The following is a 17,503-nucleotide window of genomic DNA, read 5'->3' on the forward strand; positions in this document are numbered from 1 at the left end:
CATCCAACTAATTTATCCTTATAATTTCCATCATTCCTTCAGAGATCCCCAGTGCTTATCCCATGCTTTCTTGACTTCAGATGCAGGGTTTTTTTTCTCTGCCACCTCTGCTCGGAGGCTTTTCCATGCATCCACTACTTTCTCTGTAAAAAAAAAAAAAAAAATATTTCTTAAGATTACTCCTGAGTCTACCCCCTTTCACCCTCAGCCCATGACCCCTCATTCTAGGAGCCTCTTTTCCTTTGAAAGAGACTTGCCTCTGCATGAAAACCTTGGAGGTATTTAAATGTCTCTGTCATCCCCTATCTTGCTGTTTTTCTAGGTTATACATATTCAGATCTTTAAGTTCATCCCCCATATGCTTTAGAAACAAAGACCACTGACCCCTTTAGTAGCCACTCTCTGGACAAACTCCAACCAGTTTATATCCTTTTGAAGGTGCAGCTCTAGAAATATATACAGAATTCCAAATGAGGGCTCACCAGGGACCTATACAGAGGCAATATTACATTCCTTTTTCTGCTGATCATTTCTCTCCTTATGCAACAAAGCATTTTTCTGGCTTTTGCCATCACTTTATCCACTTTAGCCATCTTAAGATCATCAGGTACAATCATCCCCAGATCCTGCTCTTTCGTCGTGCTTTCACCCCCCAGTACTATACCTTTCCCTTGGACTTTTACTTCTTAAATGCATCACTCTGCATTTTTTAGCATTAAATCTTAACTGGCAGAACCTAGACCATTCCTTGAGCTTCACTAGATTCCTTCTCATATTTTTCACATCTTCCTGGTTCTTTACCCTGTTGCAGATTTTAGTGTCATCAACAACAACAAAAAAATCTTTCCCAAAAAGCCTTCTGCAATATTGCTCACAAAACTTTAGAATAAAACTGGTCCAATGACCGATCACAGAAGTACAATGCTAATAACACCTCCCCTTCTTAGCATGAACTCCATTTACTACTGCCCTTTGTCACTATCTACTCAATCAGTTTCTAATCCAGTCAGTCATTCTAGGGTCCATACCAAGGGTGTTCAGTTTATTTGTAAGGCATCTATGTGGAACTGTTTCAAAGGCCTTAATGAAATCCAAATACACTACATCTAGCACTTTTCCTTGATCCAAATCTCTGATCACCCAGTCAAAGAAATTGATCAGATTCATCTGACAAGATCTACCTCTGGAAAAACCATGCTGCTTCAGATCTGTTTTAGTGGTGATTCCATTAATTTAGTCACCACAAAAGCCAAACTAACTAGTCTGTAGTTCCTAGCCTCCTCCTTACTTCCACTTTTGTGACTAGGAACCACATCCACCCATCTCCAGTCCTCTAGAAAAAAATCCCGAAACTAAATAAGCATTAAAAAGGTTAGCCAGTGGAGATGCCAAGCTGAACAGTTCTAACCTCTTCAGCCTTTCCTCATAGGGAAGCTGTTCCATCCCCTTTATCATTTTGGTTGCCCTTCTCTGTACCTTCTCCATCGCAACTATATCTTTTTTGAGATGCAGCGATCAGAATTGTACACAGTATTCAAGATGCGATCTCACCATGGAGCGATACAGAGGCATTATGATGTTTTCTGTTTTATTCACCATTTCCTTCCTAATAATTCCTAATATTGTTTGCTTTTTTGACTGCCGCAGCACAATGAGCCACCGATTTCAATGTATTATCCACTGTCACGCCTAGATCTCTTTCCTGGGTGGTAGCTCCTAATATGGAACTTAACATCATGTAACTACAGCATGGGTTATTTTTCCCTATATGCATCACTTTGCACTTATCCACATGAAATTTCATCTGCCATTTGGATGCCCAATTTTCCAGTCTCACAAGGTCCTCCTGCAATTTATCACAATCAGTTTGTGATTTAACTACTCTGAATAATTTTGTATCATCTGCAAATTTGATTATCTCACCCGTCGTATTTCTTTCCAGTCCATTTATAAATATATTGGAAAGCATGGGTCCTAGTACAGATCTGAGGCACTCCACTGCCCACCCCTCTCCACTGAGAGAATTGTCCGTTTAATCCTTCTCTCTTTTTCCTGTCTTTTAACCAGTTTGTAATCCATGAAAGGACATCTCCACCTATCCCATGACATTTTACTTTTCCTAGAAGCCTCTCATGAAGAACTTTGTCAAATGCCTTCTGAAAATCCAGATACACTACATCTACCAATTCACCTTTATCTACATGTTTATTAACCCCTTCAAAAAAGTGAAGCAGATTTGTGAGGCAAGACTTGCTTTGGATAAAGCCATGATGACTTTGTTCCATTAAACCATGCCTTTCTACATGTTCTGTGATTTTGATCTTTAGAACACTTTCCACTATTTTTGCTGGCACTGAGTCTGTCCTGGTGTGACCGCTTGGAGACTGCACACACCAGGGCATCTACCTTTGGAAAACGTAAAAGCTCTCCTGCCACTGGATCTTTGAAATTAGCCTCTGGGGCACCCCACTCAAGATCAATTAATTCTTGAATGGCTTCCATCACAGGGTAAAAACAAGAAGCCTTACGTAAGGAAACCAAAATGGGATTTTCTTCGGCTCAGTCACTGCGTCTGTCCCAGGAACTTTGAGCATTTTCAAAGTCTGGGAAATCAGAGCTATCAATTCATCTTTATGAAAGAACTGTAGCATAGTTATATACAGTTCTAAACCTGGAGGAATTTCACCATTCTCAAGGGAGTCAGGATCGGCGGCGTCATCCGTGTCATCTGGACCTCCATCTGGAAGTCCTGCTGCCTCTCAAGCATTACTCCGGCACTTAACAGTAGATCCTGGCAAGGTTCCCACCTGTGACTGTGCTCTGGGAGTATTAGAAAGGGCTGAAGATTGCGCCTGGAGAAGAGATTGCAATCCCTGGAAAAGCTCTACCCACGAGAAGATAGAAACATCCAATCCCAGAGATATTTGAGGCGTACTCACTGAGCAACTGTCCACTGCTAAGGAACCAGTTAGGGGAGATCAAAAATCAGGCACCCCACTGGAACTGCCTGTACCTAAGGCTTATATCCAGCTGGGAAGAGCCAGGCTTAGTGAAATCAGAGGAAGGCAGTTCCCCCTAAGCCTCCAAAGAGTGTTGGCACAAGTTAGTGGGCACTCCTGGCTGAGATGTCCGAATATGACAGGCAGTGCAAAGAGAAAGTCACTTAGGCATAGAAGCCATTATGGCAAACAGTGTACTTAAGCGGTGGCCGGAGGCGTGCATCTAACTTTTTTTTTTTGTACGACCAAAAATACTAGACGTCAAAAAAATTAAGCATCTAATACTTAGGCATCCAAAACTTAGGCGTCCCAAAAATAAGCGCTGTAAAACAATTTAAGTGCATAATGCACTTGTGTGCACAGGTAAGTGTGCGGCCACTTAAGGAACCGCTTCCTCGTTTCCTCTTTTCCTATGAAGAAGACAGTAGAGACGCCAAGTCAATTTTGAAACGGTAGCCTGCAGTGCCAAGATAAGTACTTGTTCTTCATTTTATTATTTAGAGCATCTTACTAAGAAAATGTTTTGTTGACATTTTCAGGCAAATACTCTTGTGACAATACTTCTCATATGCCCCTCAGGAAGCATTACCGCGAAACACAGCCGTGTAGGGCTGTGTTTAATGTTTACAACAAAGAGATTGCTGCCTAAACCTTCTTCAAGGACTTGCATTGGAATGTAATGTCTATATAGACTTTTAATGAAAATGATAAAAATTTAAGATGACAAAACATTTTTGATAATTAATAAAAAAAATGTATGATTTTTGACAGTGATGGTGAATGAAGACCGGTTGAGTTCTTTTTGAGAAATCACAACAACAGGCTTGCTGACACCGTCACTTAGGCTATATTTAAAATAAATTTGGTTTCCCTCATTATTTACAGTTTACCATATGGGTTACTGTACTGACTCTCCTTGATTTTAATTTTGGTAATTGAAATCTCCCATTATTACTGCACTACCAATTTGGTTAGCTTCCCTATTTCTCTTAGCATTTTACTATCCGTCTCACCATCTTGGCTTGGTGGATGGTAGTATAGTCCTATCACTATATTCTTCCCCAACACACAAGGGATTTCTACCCATAAAGATTCGATTGTACATTTAGTCTCATTCAGGATCTTTATCATGTTGGACTCTGCCATCCTGGACATAAAAAGCCACCCCGCCTCCCAGATGCTCCTCTCTGTCATTGCGATATAATTTGTACCACGGTATATCACTTTCCCATTGGTTATCCTCCTTCCACCATGTCTCTGAGATGCCAATTAAGTCTGTCATCATTCACTGCTACACATTCTAATTCTCCCATCTTACTTCTTAGACTTCTGGTATTAACATACAAACATTTCAAAGTGTGGTTTTTTTGTTTGTATTTTCATTCTGCTTTTTAATTGATAGGGATAAATTGGAATTTTTTAGCTCAGGTGAATTTTTAATTACAGGTACTTGGACAACTTTTTTTATTATTGGAACCTCACTGTTGGGATGCCCTAATTCTAATGCATCTTTAGTATCCTTTGAAGATACCTCCCTCCGAACCATGTGTTGCTGAGCAACTGTCGGCTTTTCTCTTTGTTCTAGTTTAAAAGCTGCTCTACCTCTTTTTAAAGGTTAGCACCAGCAGTCTGGTTCCACCCTGGTTAAGGTGGAGCCCATGCCTTCGGAAAAGACTCCCCCTTCCCCAAAAGGTATCCCAGTTCCTTACAAAACTGAATCCCTCTTCCTTGTACCATCATCTCATCCACGCATTGACAGTCCGGAGCTCTACCTGTCTTTGGGGACCTGCGATTGGAACAGGAAGCATTTCAGAGAATACTAACCTGGAGGTTCTGGATTTCAGCTTTCTACCTAAGAACCTAAATTTGGCTTCCAGAACCTCGCTCCCACGTTTTCCTTTGTAGTTGGTGCTCACCTGTACCACAATAGCCGGCTCCTTCCCAGCACTGTATAAAATCTTATCTAGGTGACGCGTGAGGTATGCCACCTTCGCAATAGGTAGGCATGTTACCAGGTGATCCTCACGCCCACCAGCCAGGAAGATCTTATGAGACTGGAAAATTGGGCATCCAAATGGCAGATGGCATTTAACGTGGATAAGTGCAAGGTGATGCATATAGGGAAAAATAACCCATGCTATAGTTACAGAATGTTAGGTTCCATATTAGGAGCTACCACCGAAGAAAGAGATCTAGGCGTCATAATGGATAACACATTGAAATCGTCAGTTCATTGCGCTGCAGCATCTCAAAAAAGATATGGTTGTGATGGAGAAGGTACAGAGAAGGGATGGAACTGCTCCGCCATGAGGAAAGACTAAAGAGGTTAGGACTGTTCAGCTTGGAGAAGAGACGGCTGAGGGGGGATATGATAGAGGTGTTTAAAATCATGAGAGGTCTTGATCGAGTAAATGTGAATCTGTTCTTTACTCTTTTGAGTAATAGAAGGACTAGGAGGCAGTCCATGAAGTTAGCATGTGGCACATTTAAAAACTAATTGCAGGAAGTTCTTTTTCACTCAACGACAATTAAACTCTGGAATTTGTTGCCAGGGGATGTGGTTAATGTAGCTGTGTTTAAAAAAGGATTGGATAAGTTCTTGGAGGAGAAGTCCATTACCTGCTATTAATTAAGTTGACTTAGAAAATAGCCACTGCTATTACTAGCAACAGTAACATGGGATAGACTTAGTTTTTGGGTACTTGCCAGGTTTTTATGGCCTGGATTGGCCACTATTGGAGACTGGATGCTGGGCGTGATGGACCCTTGGTCTGACCAAGTATGGCATGTTCTTATGTTACTTGCTTCATAACAGGATCAGGCTACATCCCTGTCTTATTCCTTGTTCATGTGTGAAGCTGTCTGTGCCTTGTTTATTTTTACCTTACAGCTGATAAATAAGCACATGGATTTAATTATAATATAGGTTTTCCCGTCGATAGCAGGCTGAATTAGCAATGCTGTCTGGGCTGTCCCCTGACGGCCTCAAGGCAGAACTTCTTTTATAGATCACAGAGTTCTTGCTCTGTGCCCCTGTGTGCGTCTTCCCGCGCAATCGCCGCCATCTCAGTTCTTTTTTTCCACGCTGCCAGTTGCATGCAGAGTTTTTTCTCTCCTCGGAGGATTTTTCTTCAAAAACAAAATAGTACTTTTCAGTGCTATCTTGGTGCCCAAACCGACTGGCTTCAAGTACTGCCGTGCGGAAAGGTTATGCCCATCACCAATGGACATAACTATTGTTATTTGTGCCTGAGGCCCAAGCATGACCAGTCCAACTGCTGGGACTGTGGTCGCATGTCACCCAGGGCCCAGATGCAGAGCTCCTAGCAGATTGCGTACCTAAGGGACGAAGATGCCGGCTCCCATGCCCCAGCATCGGAGCACCACTCATCCCACTCTTCCCTTGGGCCGAAGTCGAATTGCCTGGAAAAGCAAAGAAGGGCTTCTTCTCTGGGGCCCCAAGGTAAGTAACCAGGTCAGAGGCAAGTGGGTCAGGCCCGCCCCCCAGTGCTCCCCATCCCCCACGACCCGCAGAAGCACTGGAGTCTGCATTGGCAGGTGGCTGCAGTGCTGAAATGGCAACACCAACGCATGTGTCGAAACAGAGCAAGTACAACACTCCACGCAGGAAGAACTTGGCGCTTGCGTCAAAAAATGCCATCCCGACACACGGCGCATCGATGCGTTGAAAAGCCATGACATTCCAAAGCATGCTTCTCCAAGCCCACTCCCATCAGCACAGATACCTGCAAAACATGCGTCGACACGTGTCCTCAACTCGACGCGCCAGCCCACAAAGCACCTGATGCCGACGAGGCACGCATTGAGCCCGAAGCCACAGGGGGATGCTCACCGGCACAAACCTTCCCGGAAAAGGTCCTTGAAAAAACAAAAACTGCAGCAGGAACCTCAGGTCATTTTCTTGCCAGTGGAACTGCTGGAACTGGGGTTTTCAAACGTGGACCCACTCTCTGATTATCCCTTGGGGGGCTCCTCAGGGTCCCGGAAGAAGAGGTGTTTGCCCCAACTTCAGGAGCCCCTCTCGAAGAAACACATACCATCCAACGAGGTTGAGCCTGCTACACACCTCAGTAAGGGACCTGATTCCAGCATCCTCTTGGCTGCGCTGCCTCTAACGTGCAGGAGGACCAAGTCTGCCCTGGGCAGGGAGCTGGACAGTATCCCATCCACTGGCTCAAGGGAGCAATGTACCCTCATAGATGGAGAACTAGCTTCCCAAGCGATGTCCCAGATTTCCGCGATTCAGAGCAACTTCTTCCCGTCCCTGGAGTTGAACAAACAAGGATGTCCGCTTCCAAGCCCTTCGTTGGAAGAGTTGTCCCCGGGGGGGGGGGGGGGGGGGCTGAATCCCCTTCTCTGCAGCCCACGGAAAGAGAGGGGATCCTATCCACAGTTCTCACCACAACCAGTCTCGGAACCAAGCAACTCCCCTCCCCCATACTTCTCCAGGGTCATCTACGGGAATACCATCCAGCCCCCTTGAGGAACCTCCAGAGCCCCCTTCGCCACCAGAGGACCTCGCCTATTCTAAATTCATCGGGAAAGTGGGGATCCTTCTCAAGGTTGAGACCAAGAAGGTGCCGGCCCCTGGTGAGCAAGTCCTCAGCATTTTAAAGATCTTTGAGGTCCCACCCGAACCAGCAGCACTGCCTGCCCATGCAGTTCTGGATGCTTTCAAAGAAAAGACCTGGGAGTCCCCTTCTCGGGACTGGCGATATCCAGAAAAAACGACCTGGAGTTTTGGATGAGGATGTCCCCCCTACTATGGTACGGTGTAACTTCCTCATGCCTTGATTGTAGTGGAGTCTGCCATGAAAAAGGCAAAGCAATCTGGGCTCCATTCCAGTGTTCTGCTGGGGAAGGATAATCTTTACCTGGATGAGTTTGGAAGGAAGGCCTTCCAGGCAGCCATGTTGAATGTGAAAATTCAGCAGCATCAGTTCTACATCACTCAGTACCTCTATGAGTGTCTTCAGTCCATCAAGCCCTGCTTCGAAAGGGCTCATCTGACAGTGTGCTGCCCCAGTCTTTTGTAGACATGGAGGAGGGGTTGTGTCACCTCCTTCGCATGATATACAAGGCCTTCGAAACATTGGCCCAGGCATCGACAACAGCTTTAGAGGCTCGCAGAATGGCCTGGTTGAGGGCCAGTGCCATCCATGAAGACGTCCATGAAAGGTTTGCCGATCTACCTTGAAGAGGCAATAACCTCTTTGGGGATAAACTGCGGGAGACCGGTTCACAGCTGAAAGAACAGAACATGGCGGTCTTCACCGCCTGAACAACCATCTGCTGCTAGGAGATATTACCCCAGCTTCCAGAAGCCCAGTTGTCAGAGACGCCCTTTCAGGCCAAATATACCTTATTGTGCAACGGTGTTTCCATCGCCCAGATAGCAAATGCAACCATCGCAGCCCAGGAGTAGACCAAGGGTCCAGTGCTAGCAGAGGCAGCCATCGAATGCTGGCCAGAAACCTCCGCAAAGATTTTGAGGATGGCCAGGCCACAACTGCCACTACGTGTAGAGAGCCAGATAGTCAATTTTTTACTCTTGGGCAGAAATCATGTTGGACCGTTGGGTTTGAGCATTGTCCACGAGGATTACCAAATGAATTTCAAGAGAACCCCAACTCTTCCGTGCCTTACACTTTCTCTGCGGGACTATGCTCAAGCACTAATTTTGCAGGAAGAAGTGAACTCACTACTGCAACAACATGCAATCCAAGTGGTACCTACACACAGGCACAACAGGAGTTTCTATTCCCAATACTTTCTCATTCCAAAGAAATCGGGGGGTGGGGGGGGGGGGGCGGTCTCTGCCCAATCTTGGATTTATGGGCCTTCAACAAGTTCATTCGAAGGGAGAAGTTCAAGATGACATCCATAAAATCCATTCTGTCTTTTCCACAACCCAATAATTGGATGTGCTTGATAGATCTCAAGGATGTTTACTTCCACATTCCGACGCACCGTTCCTGTGTTTCCAGGTCAGCGGATGCCATTACCAATACAAGGTGCTCCCTTTTGGACTGTCGTCCACCCCGAGAGTCTTCACCAAGTGCTTAGTGGGAACGGTGACCCACCTCAGGCGAAAGGGGATTCAACTATTCCCTTATCTGAACGATTGGCTTCTTGTGGCCTCAGAAGCAAATACTCTTCAGACTTACTTAATGGAAATTGTTTAGAGGTGCTAGGCTTCGTAATAAACTATGAGAAGTCCAGCGTTCAGCTGATGCAGATTCTTCAGTTCATTGGTGCCAAGATAGACACGGTAGTGGGGAGAGCTTTCCTGCTAGAGAACAGAGCTCAGAACCTTTTCTCGCTGGCTGTGTAGCTACGGAACTGTGCATGCCCCTCGGCCTGCCAAATCTTAGCCCTCCTGGGACACATGGCGGCAGCAATATACATAGTGCCGCACACCTGACTCCATATGTGCTACCCGCAGTGGTGTTTAAAAACTCAATGGACTCATTTATTCAACCTTTAACCAAATTGGTGTTATTGACCAGGGACATGCGAAAGGACATAGCATGCTGGCTATCTCCACCAACCCTCATGGTGAGAGCCCTGTTCTAGAACCTGGCGCACCAACTGGTTCTGACCATGGATGCTTCCACAAGGGTCTGGGGGGGTGCATTTGGGTCACCTGAAAACACATGGGCTGTGGTCCCCATTGGAGAACACTCGCCAGATAAATCTGCTGAAGCTGAGGGCGATTTGGAATGTCCTTCTCATGTTCTTTGACCACATTCGAGGAAAAAGCATCAAGGTCCACACGGACAACCAAGTGGCTGTGTTTTACATAAAAAAAGGAGGGTCAGGTTCCTGGACCCTATGCAAGGAAGAGATCCAAATCCTTGAATGGGCAGAGGTCGCTTGCAGGGAGATGGAGTGCACCTATCTCCCAGGTATTGCAAACACTGAAGCCAAAAGATTCAGCAGAGTGTTCCACCCACACGAATGAGCTCTAAACCAGAGGGTGGCAGACAGTCTCTTCAAACTGTGGGGGTCTCCCTTGCATGGATCTCTTTGTACTTGTGCACAACAAAAAAAGTTTGAGCGTTCTGCTTGGTTTATCTGAGCTGGGAGCGGTTTGCGCAGGATGCATTCCTCAGCCCTTGGACGAAAAGGCTACTATACGCTTACCGTCCAAATCTGTTCATCTCTCGAACCATACAGAAATGCATCACAGACATTGCAGACCTGATCCTTGTTGATCTGGCATGGCTGAGGCAACCGTGGTACACCTGTCTAGTTCAGCTGTCCATTGCTTCTCCCATCTCATTGGGAGACAGTGCGGATCTACTGACTCAAGAGGGAGCGATGTTGCTGCACCCCATGCACTCCTCGTTTAATCTCACTGCTTGGAGATTGAAGAGAGTATTAAGCCACATGTGGTTGTCGACAGAAGTCCAGAGGAACTATCTGGGCAAGTGGCACCATTATACGACCTGGTGTCAGGACAAAATAACATAATAACATAAGATATGCCATACTGGGTCAGACCAAGGGTCCATCAAGCCCAGTATCCTGTTTCCAACAGTGGCCAATCCAAGTCACAAGTACCTGGCAAGTACCAAAACATTAGATAAATCATAAACTACTATTGCTAATTAATTACTGTAATAGTTTATGGATTTTTCCTCTAAGAACTTATCCAAACCTTTTTTAAACCCATTTACACTAACTGCTGTAACCACATCTTCTGGCCATGAATTCCATTGCTTAACTATGCGCTGAGTGAAAAAGAATTTTCTTCTTTGATTTGTTTTAAAAACACAAGGGGATAGACCCATTCTCCTGTTTGCCTGAAACCTTACTAGAATACCTGCATACACTCTATCAGTCAGGATTGGCAACAGCCTCCGCCAGGGTTCATGTGAGCGCTATTGCGGCATATCATCACCCATGCAACAGACTTCCAGTTTCGAACCAACCCTTGATTTCCTGCTTCATGAAGTGGGATCTTGAGATTGAGATCACCAGTGACCAAACCTCCAGTCCCTTGAGACCTTAACCTGGTTTTGGAACAGCTCATGCTTTCGCCCTTTGAACCCATGGGTAGTAGCCACATGAAATATCTGACCTGAAAGTGGTGCTCCTGGTCGCAGTGACTTCGGCAAGATGGGTCAGCGAGCTCCAGGCCCTAGTTCACTATCCTCCGTTTTGCAGTTTCATCATGACAAGGTGACTTTACTCACTCACCCCTCCTTCTTACCTAAGGTGATCTCCATTTTCCACCTGAATCAAACCATTACGTTACCATCATTCTTCCCAAAGCCACATAGCAATGACAGGGAACGTCTCCTGCACTCCTTAGACTGAGGACATATTCAGAAAAGAGAGCTTCTTAAATCTTTGTGTCTTTCAGGCCGAGCGCCCCTGACCTACCAGTGCCAAAGAGGACTCTGTCAAACTGGATATCCCAATGCATTCAATTTTTTTACTCAAAGAGGTCAGGAGCACTTTCCAACAAAGTCAAAGCACACTAAGTTTGGGTGGTTGCTGCTTCAATTGCGCATCTTCACATGGTGCCATTGCTGGACATTTGTAAAGCAGCCATGTGGTTATCTCTGCATACCTTCACCTGCACTGCTGTCTTGACCAGCAAGCATCTTCAGACGCAGCGCTGGGTTTGGCAGTGTTTGCTTCTTCAACAAGATAGCGAGGCTGCCCACATCACTGGCGGATTGTGCACGCAGGACTTATCTATGTCTGAAAGGGGTGGCCATTCCCTAATTCAGTGTGTGTAAGTGGTGGAACACAACCCTAAGCTGGGGACTCCCAGACAGCATGGCTAATTCAGCCTGCAATCAAAGGGGAAAAAGCAAGTTTGCTTACTGTAAACAGTGTTTCCTTAGATAGCAGGATGAATTAGCCATGCTGATCCACCCACCTCCCTGGACAGCCTCTCTGAGCAATGCTTTGCTGGATATACTATGTTTTATAGACTGAGGAGAAAATTGAGATCACGCGGGAAGACGCACGCTCCATCCTCCATTGGGGGACATCCCAGACAGTATTTTAGTATTCATTTGTTCAGGACGTTACAAAACAGTTTGCCATTATTTATTTATTATTTTTTATATACCGACATTCAATCTCACCCGGTTTACATTCAGGTACTGTAGGTACTTACAATCTAAGTTTGTACCTGAGGCAATGGAGGGTAAAGTGACTTGCCCAAGGTCACAAGGAGCAACAGCAGGTTGGTTCATAGTCCACTGCTCTAACCACTAGGCTATTCCTCCTCCCTAAATTACTCTTGATACAAATCCCTATATATATGGATTTGGGTTAGTAGTATCCCCAGGTTTATAAATTGGTGTAATTCTTTTTGCTGCTTCTTAATGAACTAGTCAGAATAATCAGATTAATAGTTTTACTAGTGCATCCAGGATTTGTACATTGCTGTATTTGATCATTTCATCTAGGATCCTATCGGGGTCACTTACTTTTCTGGGCTTAAATGTCTCAGGCTTTCTTTGATTTCTTGAATTTTGTGGGATGACAGCTGGTGTTTGATATTTTGTGTCTGCTCATTTATTTATTTATGTATTTTATTTTAAATCGTATTAGTGGTCTGTTCTTCATTTTTTCATTTGTGTATTATTCATCACCTTTATCCTTATTTGGAGAAGAAGGATCTAATTGCAATAATCCATGCATTGATTTTATCAAGGCTGGATTATTGTAATTCTTTGTGGGTCTTCCTAGGAAGCATTTACAAAGATTACAGCTGATTAAAAATACAGCAGCCTGTATTCTTTTGGGCCTTTGCTGTCGGGATCATATTTTATCTGCCTTAGAACATTTGCATTGGCTTTCAGTTCTGTTTCGCTGTGAATTCGTTAGCTTGTATAATCTTTAAGGCACTGAAGAATGATGGACCTCATTATCTGACTAAGCGATTGTCATTACATATCTAGAAGGGCAGGTACTTATTATCAGATTGCTGGAAACTAGAAAGAAGGTCTTTTCATGTGCTGATCCTAAGCTTTGGAGTGTGATCCCTAAAGAGTTCCATTTAATGGGCAGTTCAGGAACCCAGTAAAGGCCTGATTATTTTTTTTATTATAGCTTTACCTGTATTTGGGTTGTAGGAGGTTTGTAATGAAGATATGAGTTTTTTTATGTTTATTTTATTGTTGATGTATTTATATTAAATTTTAGTTGTAGGTTATGCTTTTGAGGTTATGTTATCTGCTTTGATTGATTTGTCTGTATGTATTTTATTAATTTGTTGTGCTTTTATAATTTTGCAATTGTTTAATGTTATGTACCTGTTTCAAGTTCTTCAGGAAAAGTGTTTTAACAAATTCAAGAATAAATAAATAAAATTAAACAGACAAATTATTTTTACAGTGATTGCTTTTTTCCTACTTTTTTTCCTTCTGCCAGACATATCTTCATAATCTTGGCATAGATCAGTCACCCTCAACCATATTGACACCATTTGTCCCAAGAGGAACAATTAAAGAGCTGGAATTTTCACCATCAGAGCATCGAACATTGAAGGGATCCAGAGACACCCTAACAAAAAGTGTGTCACAGTTTGAAGGTATGGGAAAAGATAAGAAGGTGGTTTCATGAATTGCCAGAGAAAAACACATTTGCTTATTTAACAGGTTTTTTTGTAGACAGCAGTATGAGTGATCCATTTCTTAGCATTCATTCAGATGAATCCAGAACAAGTGGATTATGCACCTCTACCAGCAGATGAAGATGGAGGAAACTGACATCACAGTATATATATATCCTGCAGTGATATCAGCCTGCCAGTATTCTCCGTCTCCAGCAGATGGTGAACGTGCATTTCCCTACTGGGGATTGCTTCATTTTGAAAAAGGAGAATTAAGGATACTACATTCCCCTCGCTCTCCTGCGGCGATACAAAATGGTCCCTCCCCCAGTTGAGAATTCCTGATTTGTCTGGTAGCTGGTAGCTGGTTTTTTAGCCGGCATGGACTTAGCTGCTTAAGCGGCTGAAAGGCAGTGGGTGCAGGAAGCTGAGCACGGCAGTGACAGCATATGCCCTCATCCTCCGCAGCCGGAGACCGTCTCTATACTGAGCTCACTTAAGTTTTAAAAATATATTTAAAAAAAAAAAAAGAAGATATATTTACAGAGACGTAAAAAGAGGCTTCTGTAGTGTAGAGTTTCTTCCTTTTTCTGGTCTCCGTACTCCGCGCCCCATTCTGTGTTCATCCCGCTTCGTGGGAGTTCGAGGGATGTGGGCAGTCTGGTAGGTTGAACAGCCTCTGTAGGCTAGACCCGACTCTGAGGCTTTTTCGCTGCACACCACATGGTAGGCTGCAACAGCATTTCATGCACTTTCTTAGGCTGCCCTCTACAGGATTGTTGGTTTGGCATGTGCGTCTAACTGGGCATCCAGGTTGTATGACCAGTTTTTGAGCGCTTAGTAAGGTCTTGTCTTATGTGTGTCTGAGTTAAGCGGTTCCTTAAGTGGCCACACGCTTATCTGTGCACACAAGTGCATTGTGCACTTAAATTGTTTTACAGCGCTTATTTTTGGGACGCCTAAGTTTTGGATGCCTAGGTGCAAGATGCCTAAGTATTAGACGCTTAATGTTTGGACGTCTAGTATATTTGGACGTACAAAAAAAAAGGTTAGATGCACGCCTCCGGCCACCACTTAAGCACACTGTCGGCCATAATGGCTTCTATGCCTAAGAAGCCTAAGCGACTTTCCCTTTGCGCTGCTTGTCATATTTGGACATCTCAGCCAGGAGTGCCCACTAACTTGTGCCAACGCTGTTTGGAGGCTCAGGGAGAATTGCCTTCCTCTGATTTCACTAAGCCTGGCTCTTCCCAGCTGGATATAAGCCTTAGGTACAGGCAGTTCCAGTGGGGTGCCTGATTTTTGATCTCCCCTAACTGGTTCCTTAGCAGTGGACAGTTGCTCAGTGAGTACGCCTCAATTATCTCTGGGATTGGATGTTTCTATCTTCTCGTGGGTAGAGTTTTTCCAGGGATTGCAATCTCTTCTCCAGGCGCAATCTTCAGCCCTTTCTAATATTCCCAGAGCAGAGTCACAGGTGGGAACCTTGCCAGAACTAATGGTAAGTGCCGGAGTAATGCTTGAGAGGCAGCAGGACTTCCAGATGGAGGTCCAGATGACACGGATAATGCGCTGATCCTGACTCCCTTGAGGATGGTGAAATTCCTTCAGGTTTAGAACCGTATAGAACTATGCTACAGTTCTTTCATAAAGATGAATTGCCAGCTCTGATTTCCCAGATCTTGAAAATGCTGAGAGTTCCTAGGACAGACGCATTGACTGAGCCGAAGAAAATCCCATTTTAGTTTCCTTATGTAAGGCTTCTTGTTTTTTCCCCGTGATGGAAGCCATTCAAGAATTAATTGATCTTGAGTGGGGTGCCCCAGAGGCTAATTTCAAAGGGGGTCGGGTTTTGGAAGGCCTGAACCCTCTCGATCAGTGGCAGGAGAGCATTTACGTTTTCCGAAGGTAGATGCCCTGGTGTGTGCAGTCTCCAAGCGGACCACTGGTCCTATGGCCTTGAAGGATGCTCATGAGTCTGTCCTTAAGCAATGGCAATAGCAATGATCTTTGATGCAAAGGCACTGACTTTGCAGATCGCTTCTTGTTGTTCTTTGGTGGCTCGATCTTGTTTGCTTCTTTCCCAGGAGGTCAAAGGCTCTGGAGTGAACCCCAGGGAAGTTATGGAGCCAGCTGTTTTCCTTCTTTGGCAGATGTGGGCTATGATTTGGTCCATTCTTCAGCCAGAGGAGTGGCTTCCATAGCAGCGGCCATGGGTCGGTTATGGCTTCAGATTGGTCGGCCAGTGCAACCTCCATGGATAACTTTACTCAAATTGCCCTTTAAATGCTCACTATTATTTGGGAGCGAGTTGGAAAAATTGGCCAGTAAGTGAGGAGAATCTCTGGTTCCTCGTTTGCCAGAGGAAAAGAAGCAGATGTCACACTTTTTTAACATGAGAGGTCCTACTAGGGGATGTAAGCGTTTTCATCCCTATAGAGGAACGACCCTTCAGAGAACTCAATCTTTCGTTAGATATGAGTCCTTTCGTCCCTGACAGCCAAGAAGTAGCACGGTTTTGGGTAGTGGAACAAAGAGAACGGGCCTCCTATATATATAGATAGATAGATATAGATATATAGAGGGAGAGAGTTGCAAATTTTCAAAAGTGTATTAATTAATAAAAGAATTTAGAAGGACTTTCGGCTATTCTTTGTCTTATTCCTCATGGCTTTCTTAGACCATCTTCCTCTTTGTTTTTCAAAAGTGTATTAAGGACACAGAGTAAAGGAAATGTATTAGGGGCTTGCTGAGAAGGTCGGAAGGAAGTCCTTGGGTAGGTCTAAGGAGGGTGGAAGAGAGTGCTGGGATCAGACTGAAGAGTAGCACAGTAAAAGGCATCCAGGGAATTTCTCTGGATTTCAGCTAGTCACTTGACCATTTCAGTAAACATGCATACATTTTGTAGAGTTATATATATTTGTGACTCTTGATTTATATTTTTAGAAAAAAAAATGCTCTTTTTCTCCTAGGACAAGCAGGATGGTAGTCCGCACACATGGGTGACATCATCAGATGGAGCCCGGCACGGAAAACTTATGTCAAAGTTTTTAGAAACTTTGACCGACACACTGAGCATGCCCAGGATGCCACTATCCACGCGTCCACGCAGGGTCCCTCTTCATTCTCTCTTTTTCTGAGAAGCTAGTGCCTCGTGATTGTGGAGCTCACACCTCTTTTGTGGAACACATTTTGTTTTCGTCCTGAGCCCCGTCTGGTCTCTCTGTTCTTTCGGGATATTTTTTGGGCATCGTGGTAAGTGCTTCGTTGTTTGAGGTCAGTTGCCGAAGGTGCCACTTCCCAGTAGCCACCAGGTATTGACCATGCGCTGCACATGGCTCCAAACTCGGGAAGGCACCAACCGAGCTGCCCCTGAAACGACCCCAGGCCGAGGAAGCATCACCTTCCATCGAACCTGAGGAACCGAGGCGATCCCCACCGGTTCCAGTGGTGGGCACCGATCCCCCTCATGTTCTGTGGGGAAGATCTAGTTTTGCTGCCTCCTCCTCGAGCTTTCCTATCCTGATCAGCATTCGAGGAGAAGTTGGAGCGCCATGTGCGGCTGGCCGGGCCCTGCAGGGCATCAAGCCCCAGGTCCCGCCACTGCCGCCACCAGAGCCTGCTCCATCGGTGCTTACACCTTTCCTGGAGCAGCTGGATTTGGTGCTTTGCCGATGCAGCCTCTTCCGATGCCCCGGGCACCCTCACTGACACAGGGATAATTGGTCTGGCCTCCACTGGGGAGACTATCCTGGTGATTGATTCCTCTGATGAGGGGGACAGTCAGGATCGTTGGCACCACTCTTGCAGGCAACACCCCGGTCAGCAGTACCCCTCTTGGGTCATTTGTCCTTGGGGCCGCTGGTTCCCCTGGTGATCCTGGTACCCATGACACCTCCAG

At 45.1% G+C, this 17,503-nt stretch overlaps 1 protein-coding gene across 3 annotated transcripts in view; it reads left to right on the forward strand.

Annotated features, from left to right (window-relative positions):
• Window positions 1-17,503, forward strand: part of ALMS1 (ALMS1 centrosome and basal body associated protein) — a 266,815-nt gene that overhangs the window by 113,687 nt on the left and 135,625 nt on the right. For all 3 annotated transcript variants that reach the window (XM_029594680.1, XM_029594673.1, XM_029594689.1), the window contains exon 6: window positions 13,422-13,581. In XM_029594680.1, the coding sequence (XP_029450540.1) occupies window positions 13,422-13,581 (160 nt within the window). The remainder of the gene's footprint in view (window positions 1-13,421; window positions 13,582-17,503) is intronic.

The sequence above is a fragment of the Rhinatrema bivittatum genome, chromosome 1 (genome assembly GCF_901001135.1).
Source record: "Rhinatrema bivittatum chromosome 1, aRhiBiv1.1, whole genome shotgun sequence".
In the NCBI taxonomy this organism is placed as follows: domain Eukaryota; kingdom Metazoa; phylum Chordata; class Amphibia; order Gymnophiona; family Rhinatrematidae; genus Rhinatrema; species Rhinatrema bivittatum.